Here is an 8,283-nt window from a genome sequence, read left to right as displayed (position 1 = left end):
TCCTATTATGAGATCGTGAGCACAAGACGAACCCCTACCATGAACACAAGAGTTGCCGCTGTCAAGAGTAAATGGTCAGCCTATATAACACAAATTGAGAAACTTCAAGAGAAGTTTCCAGATCATCCTCCTCCGCATATACCCACTTTAGATGAGGTACACCAGATGCCCATCACTGACCCTTTCTGGAATATCGGCAATTTGACTCACCCTGAAGAGGCGTGGGCAGTAGACCATGCAACTCAAAGGGGAATAGAAGCTTACCGCACTGTGCGTAGCTGTGAAGAAGAGTTAAGAAGGGTCGCACGAGAGGTGCGAAACGTGGTACTCCACTCTCTTGAAATGGAGGCCAAGTTGAATAACCTGGCGGCTTTGAGTATGATACGTATGTATATTCAACTTCATTTGCCTCAGTACTTAGCTATCTAATGTGTCCTACGTGTGTTGTTCTTTGTGGCATTGCAAAGCAGCTTATGAAGCTGGTTTTCCAAATGGCACTCGGCCAATTGAGCTAGTTCAAGCCGGTGGTATTCTTTCAAAAGAAGCGTGGCTTGAAAGTCAAGAGGTCCTTAAGGCCGTGCACAACTCACTATCTTGTACATACTGCCGTAGGTGGATGGTTTGGGATGACGAGATCCCTTTATTACTTGATAAGACAAATATTTATTGTGATAATCCAGCAGAAGCGAATGTGTCTCTTGCACAACACTGGAAAGGTTTGATGGATCGGAACCGTCAGCAATGGGTATGTATGATCAACGGCAATCCTGTGTTTGCCAAAGGCCTTGATGAGGAGGACTTTGAAGAGCACCGGCTGAATAGGGACGATTTAGGTGAACCGTATCAGAACGCAATGGACTTGGCATTTATGCCACCGGATATACTTGTATTCTAGTCTACTGTCCTTGTGTTGAATGAGTCTTACATGCTGAGCTGAAATTAATGTCTTGTGTTGAGATTGCCAAGTGAGACCGTTTGCTAATACCCAGACACATCTGCTTGTTTTAACTTGCGATGAGGCTGATATAGCCAGACACATCTGGTATTTATTTTGTATATGTAGAATTGACTTCATATCTCGGTGTGTAAGTCACCAGATGCATCTGGTTGATTCAGAAAGTGGAAGTGACCAGATGTGTCAGTCCATATCCAGATTCATCTGGTTTGTTGTCTCGAGTCATGAGTCAGATGGATCATACTGGATGTAGTGTACAGAAGCAGATCCATCTGCTTGTGAAAATAACACGTAGTGTATTTGTAGCTAGATGCATCTGGATATGGGTGTGGCGGATGTATCCAGATGTGTCTGGTTACTTTCACCTTTGATGTGTTGCGGATGTAGGCAGACGGGTCTGGTGTACTGGTACATATCCAGATTCATCTGGTATTGTACTTGCTGTGCAGAGTTACCATACAGATGAATCTGGTTGTGAAGATGTGTATATGGCGTGTAAAGTCAGATGCATCTGCCTCTGCATCTGAATTTTGGCACTTGGATCCTGAAATCTTTCAACTGAACGTAAAACATGTTTCCCGCATACTTGAGTGGTTCAAAATCAGAAAATAGACGAATTTGAGAGTGAGAAACAAAAATCTAAAAGTACAACTTGGTGTTGTGCCTTTAAGGTGATCGTCTGACTCGCCTGCAAGCATCTGGCAGGTTTCATCGGCAACTAGCCGACCGTACAGTATAAGGTTAGGGTCGGCTACATACCGAAGCATCTGTACTTCTCAGGTGCTGACGAAGACCACGAGACCCTTGACGTCAACCACGAGGTCAACCGTTTTGGTTGACGTCCGCCATTTTTCATCCAACCCAGTCGCATTCGAACTTACCCCAACCGAATTCGAAATCACACCACCACCACCACCGTCATCTTGACGGTGGTCAACTTTCCAAAAGTGTCCAATCCAGTTCCAATCCGCAGAACCCTGGGACTCTCGGCCAGACAACCTACCATTTCAATTTCCACAACCGTCCAGCCTCGCGATCGAGCCACAGGCGGCCTTCGTCGTATGATCAGGCTATAAAAAGGCCTGAATCGTGGTCAGTTAAGTTTTTCTTTTCCCCTCTCAACGCTTCCATCATTCACATATCATTTAAACAAACTCTAACATATTTTGCTCTTACAATTTTAACTCGTTTCGAACGTTTCTATAAACAACCATGTCTCTAGTCCCACATACCAGCGAATCCGCTTCTCAGCGACTTGCTATTGCTGGTCCGGTTCACCCCGACATCCAGGCTGCCATATCTCAGGCCCTGGCAGCTCAAAACGAAGCACACGAGGCCAAGCTGAAAGCTCGAGACGAGATGATCGACAAACTAATGAACAAGTTAGAAGACGTCACCATCGGAAAGCAAACGAGCTCCAGTGGCACCTCACGCAAAAAGTCTACTCCTGTACACCCCAGCACCAGCACGAGAACTGCTGCTAGCAGGGCTGTATCCAAACCTCCACCGAGTGCTTCCAAGGTCAAAGCGCGTGTTAAGGCAGCTGCAGCCAAACCAACTACGACGCCACCACGTAAACAACCTCATCAAGTGAGACTTGACCAATACCCTCCGGGGTTTGAAAAGACTAAGGTTAGCCCAGATCTTCTCATATCTCACCCTATCTACACACATTGATTGCTTTGGATTGCAGACTGCGTTCGAAACTCACATACGAGTCCTTTGGGGTATGCTGAAGGTCAAGTCCGTCCCACCTGCTGCCGACCCAGCCAGCATGCAATTTTTTGCTGCCTCGTACGATGACCTCGAAGCCGTCAAGAGGGCAATTGACGACGCCGCTACTCCTCAACTTGTGGCGTTGAACCAAATTCAGACCTTGCGCGATGCTACTATGGGCCAAATTCGAGTTGGGCGTGGTATGATTTCGTTGGATCAACAAGCCATTCTGGCCATTCACGGTGCTCTCTCTAAGGCCGGCTTAGCACTCTGGGCGCCCGACTTGACCCAAAGCCACGACGCGCTTTACAACGCAGCCCATTGGTACATTGCTATCTCGACCTTCCGTGAAGTCTCAGTCGGTCCGTCCTACAGATACCTTCAAGTCAATCCGAAGTTCGTGGATGACATCGCAACTCTTACGATACATTACAACCACTACGTCCACTTCCTCTCCCTCGGCAAATTCAAGAGGGAAGTCAAGTCTCCTGGACGCTTGGCTGAGGTCGAGGCTGTGAAAAGCATATCTCAACGTCGTAGAAGGGTCAGTCCTCTTATGTTTTCTTTTTGTTTTCTTTCATCATACTGACTTGATTCAAATTCCAGCTTGCTGAATCCCGCTCGGACTTCGCGAAAAAGCACAACCTTCCTAAGCGGTACAAGCTCATTCTCTCTCAGCCTTATGCTCACAGCGACGATGAGCTCGACTCCGAAAACGGTGTCTACGTCATCAAGACCCTCGGTTATCGTTCCCAAAACGCTAACAAGTTCTTTCGAAGACTCGACTCTATGATGAATCGGGTCAGCAGTTCGTCTGGCAAGGCTCCTCAGAAGGCTCCTCGTTTACTACCGATGGAGCCTCAACCTTCCAGGTTTTTGACTCCCCCTTTTCAACTTCCCCTCCATTATTATAAACCTAGCTGGTTTAACGCATTGACACCATCTCAGAAGGAAGAGACCGTCAAACATAACCAAGTAGCCTTGTTACCAAATGCCACTGAATCTCTCATTCCGCCTCCCAACGCTCACCCAGCCAAAAAAATGAGAGGTCGTGACTTCAACAAAAAATACTACGACCGCCTCAGTTCCCCTTACCAAATCAACTCACCTGCTGGTGACTCCGATTCCGATGACGGTGACGGTCCTCTATATGCTAACCGACCAGTACATGAAGAAGACATGTCTGATTCGATCGACTTGATGGCTCCAAGCGAAGGGAGCGATGCAGAAGATAAGGCCATCAACAAACTTTATTTTACTTCTGGGGACTTTGGCGATCTGTACGAAGAAAGCAAAGAAGATGGAGATTATACCCCCGGTGAAGATGAAGACAGCGAGGATGACGGTGGCCAGAATGGCAAGAACGCCCAAGTCCCTTTTGATACAATTGGTGACCAACCAATGCAAGAGTAGTTCCTGTCTGATTGTACTCGGTTCTTACTTGGGGTTCAATTAGAATTCCCCTCTGATTTTGTGTCTTTTCTCTTCCGCTGTGACTTTGTCTGTCCTTACCGATATGTTCCAATTACGACTCTCTTTAACGTTCCAATTATGTCTCTTTTCTTGAAATCAAATGTGTGTGTATGTGACTTGTTTGCTGAAATATTTACGTGTGCGTGATCTCAATGTGGCTTATGAAACTCTCCCTTATGAAATTCCCCCGTGTATGTTTGAAATCAAACGCCGTTTCCTTTGGTTTGGAAAGATCCATGACACTTGACTGGGTCCACGACCTCGTCATGGGCTCGTTTCAAATGACCCCTGATGGAAAAGGGGTCCTGTAAGCGATGCATTTCCGACGTGGCATGTGAGTAAAGCCCTGATCAAAAAAAGTCTGGTCGACGATATAAGAAAGTGCCTGATGGCGACGAGTTGCTATCCATCACTTCATCCCTTTCTCGCTGTCCCTTGATCATTCAGGTCAACTCAGTTCCAGCCTTTTATGACTTCATCCCACATCTCTTGGGCAACCTTGCCCAATCATATCCTGATTGAAATTTTCAACCAAGTCCCGAATGGCAGAAGGGGATGTAATCGGATGCTACTTACTAGGGTGTGCAAGCATTGGTACGATGTTGGGAACCCGATGTGAGTAATATGTCTAAGATGGCGGGGAAGTATTGAAACTGATGTTTATTTGGGTAGTTTATGGAAGTCCATTCGGGTGAATGGCGTAGTAGCCTTGATCAAATTGAACATGGTGGCAGTGGCCCGTCCTGAATTGGCTGCGTTAAACAGATACCTCTACATCTATGATACAGACTTTTTCTCCCACATCTCGGAAGAATATCGGAACACTTTGTCTGCTAAAGAAAAAGGATGGGCTGCTGAGTTTGTTTGGCCCTCCTTTTATAACTTCAATTGGCTTCCCAACGGATCAGCATATCTCAAGCGTTAATGTGCTACTTTCATCTCATCTCTTGTTATACTCTGGAAACTCTCAGGTTATTCTTTGGTAGAAATCCTTAACCAGCAATTGTAATCCTTTCATTGCACACGCCATACAAGAAACAAATTGAGTGAAACATACAACAGCGCGAGCGCGCAAAACAAACAGAAAAAATCAGAGGTCGATGGGTTTGAGTATCATACCTCCTCTTGCCAAACCAAATGTATGAGGAGGTAATTTGCGATAAGCAACCACCGCTTTCACATCATTAACATTGAGTAAGAAGGTAACATTTACTTTCAGCTCCCCTACAATACATCCCATGAGGTGAAGGTAATACCAAAAGTTCCTTGAAGGGCCATCGAGTGCTTTGGGAAAGACATCGAGGATGGGTTCCACTAGAACCGCCTGTTCAACTCCACCTGATCCATTGTCGAACTGGTAAATTTGCTTAACCATTGCGAACTTCTTTTTTTTCCTGCTATCCCAATACATCACAACGTTATTCGGTTGCTTTGGTGATATCCCAAAGACTTTCCAACCGTTTTGGACTTCGATCTTCATCTTTGGTGTGGCAAACGGCAAAAGCACTTTTACGCCGAAAGGATGAGGATTGTGGTTATGATTTCGCAAATCTGGGACCTTCTTTTTCAAATATTCGAGGAGTTGTTCGTAAAGACTATCATCGATTCAAATAGCAGCTGTCTCGACATTTCGTTTGACTTCTTCTCGTTCCGGCGGTGGATGATCCTTTGTAAACCTTTGCAGAGCACATATCTTCGTAATCATAGTCCCATCCATTTGATCTGAACCGCGACAAGGAACCCAAAAAGAAAGTCAGTCACCAAATCATATCTGACTCTTCTCATCTTGATTGACTCACGTAGTAAATGATTGGTCTTAAATTTTTGTAGTATCCCGTTAATTCTCTCCCCTGCAAACTCTGACACCCCCATCAAAGGGCCCCAGTACGCCATCATGTCAGGAATATGTAGTGCATAGTGATGATTCGGAAGGACCCGGAGGTTGTTGTAGAGTTGAGCCGAGGTTTCGCCGTAGATCTGGTACATTCGTCGGAACTGATCTATCTTCCCTTGCGAAACAGATTTTGACAAGACGACCTATGTGCATTTCACCAAACTCGCGATGTTGCGGACAATAGTGTGTCTATTTGAGGTAGCGGGAAAGTCCTCGACATCCAGAACAAGGAGCTCTAAGATGCACAGTGGGATGACATATAAAAAGAGAGATTTCCATTGACTAGCTTTGAGCTTTCCATGGGACACGTTGCCAAGATTTTTTGGGATTCGTTCGACACCTGATGGCAATATAACATGCTGTAATAATTTCCTAAGATCCATCAGCTCACGTTCCGAAAACAGGCTCTCATCCGAGTCGGCCTTCAGATCAAAATCGTCCTCCCAAGACTCGTTCATACTGGCATTTTTGCTATCGCTTAAATCGCTTTTGCTTAAATCTTCATCTTGAATTTTTTTTGCTTGACGAGAGGGAGTATTACCTTTGCCTTTGAAGCCCCAGCGATGCCTGAAGTGATGTTGCAGGACACCTTCGAGCCAGTCGTGCATGATTCCAAGTGGGACGTGATCAACTGGATGTCGGTAAGGTAAAAGATTGAGCGCCGAATGTCGGATTCCATACTCGGTTACTAAGTCTTTCTTTTGGTTCAAGGTCGGTGCTTTAAGCCATGCCTCAGCCCGAGCCAAGACCTCTTGCTTCGTTTTTTTCTTTCCAAGGAAAAGATCGACTCTTTCATTCGAGGTGCAGTGACACCATGAACAGAACTGCGTGGCCGAGTGCGACGCATAACCAGCACATTTGTGAACTGCAACGATGTTGCCAATGATCGCCAGGAGTCGAGCTTGGACTACGCGGCCTTCGGGGAAGTTATGGGTCTTGATGGTCACCCCGTCCTCCAGAATTAATAACTCGTCTATTAAGGGCTTCATCACATGTTCGATTGTAGTCATGTCGGGTTCGTGAGGTCCAGGGATGATTCCAGCGACACAAGTATTTTCCACCAGGTTTTGTATTAACGGAGGAAGGGAGGGAGAAGTTAAAGCAATAACGCCCACAGATTCCTTTTTGCCAGCGATCTTGTTCCCACGCGGGTTAAACCAGTTGATGTAGAGATTGAAGACAATATGGAGTGATGTCGGATCAGTAAGGTCTGAGCGAGGCTGTAAGGATTTCCAAGCCGGTGTTTGCTGGATATCGTACCATTCTTCAGTGGAACTCATGGTGATCTCTTTGGCCCATATCTCAAAACTATCTTCTATGCCTGGCTTACTGAGAAACCATGTCAGCCAAGATACGACTGATTGAGTTGTATATATACACTTGGGAATGTCAGCGTTGACTAGATGTTGCGCTTTGATTCGAGAAGGCTTCTTTTGATAAAGTCCGTTATCGCGGATTGGGCTGTAATTCGTAGTTTCTGTGAAAAGAGGTTGATTGCATGGATCTGATTTGAAAGTTGCCTTGTAAGTACAATGCGACGGGCACAGACGCGTAGGATAGATCGTGTAGCAAGTTCGGCAGCAGATGCTTTTGGTGAGTTGGGGAGAAACGTCAAGTTGGTTCATTGCCGTTCGGATATCCTTAGGTATTATCTTGGAGACGTTCGTTTTGGCTGAAAGATTTCGAGAATCCTTGATGATCTGTACCACGTAGTCCCGTGCTGTTCGACAGTTCTCACGACTGACTCCACAGTGCAAGTGAAGCCAGACCAAGAAGATCACAACAGAGCCTATCACTACACAAAATATAATATTTTCTGGGCAGAAAATTAAATTATTGATACACAAAAATATTGAGAGGCCAGGAGAAGGGCAAAAAATGAATAAAAATATGCATCTTGTTCCCTGCGTTGAGAACTTCACTCTGCATATTTTTCCGTATTTTTACAGTCCATATTGATAAGTGTACTAACAATAAACCTTCATAATCATCCAATTACAACCTGTAACAAGCACTGAAATTTGGCTCATTAGTGTTTAAAGAAACTTTTGATTTCTGAAAACACCTATAACTTTGTCAAATCTGCCTCAAAACACTCGATTTTAAGTGCATTAGAAAGCTGAACTCCACCTCTCGAACTTTCATAAGATCAAGAACTATGTAGCTAGTATGACAATCATTCTATGGATCTGTATGTACAAATGTATAAAAAAGATGATATCTTTTTAGCAAACCAGCATGCTGT

At 45.1% G+C, this 8,283-nt stretch overlaps 2 protein-coding genes across 2 annotated transcripts; one reads left to right on the top strand and one right to left on the bottom strand.

Annotated features, from left to right (window-relative positions):
• Positions 1 to 3,677: 3,677 nt before the first annotated feature.
• On the top strand, positions 3,678 to 4,379 carry MELLADRAFT_55276 (uncharacterized protein; the record flags this gene model as incomplete). Its single annotated transcript, XM_007406911.1, has 1 exon — positions 3,678 to 4,379. The coding sequence occupies one exon, from the start codon at positions 3,713 to 3,715 to the stop codon at positions 4,082 to 4,084; it is 372 nt and encodes a 123-aa protein (XP_007406973.1).
• An 855-nt stretch (positions 4,380 to 5,234) lies between these two features.
• On the bottom strand, positions 5,235 to 5,624 carry MELLADRAFT_95283 (uncharacterized protein; the record flags this gene model as incomplete). Its single annotated transcript, XM_007406784.1, has 1 exon — positions 5,235 to 5,624. One exon carries the CDS (start codon positions 5,622 to 5,624, stop codon positions 5,235 to 5,237), a length of 390 nt encoding a protein of 129 aa, XP_007406846.1.
• Between the last annotated feature and the right edge of the window lie 2,659 nt (positions 5,625 to 8,283).

The sequence above is a fragment of the Melampsora larici-populina genome (assembly GCF_000204055.1).
Source record: "Melampsora larici-populina 98AG31 unplaced genomic scaffold MELLAscaffold_7, whole genome shotgun sequence".
Classification (NCBI taxonomy): Eukaryota; Fungi; Basidiomycota; class Pucciniomycetes; order Pucciniales; family Melampsoraceae; genus Melampsora; species Melampsora laricis-populina.
This window is presented reverse-complemented; position numbering and strand designations above follow the sequence as displayed.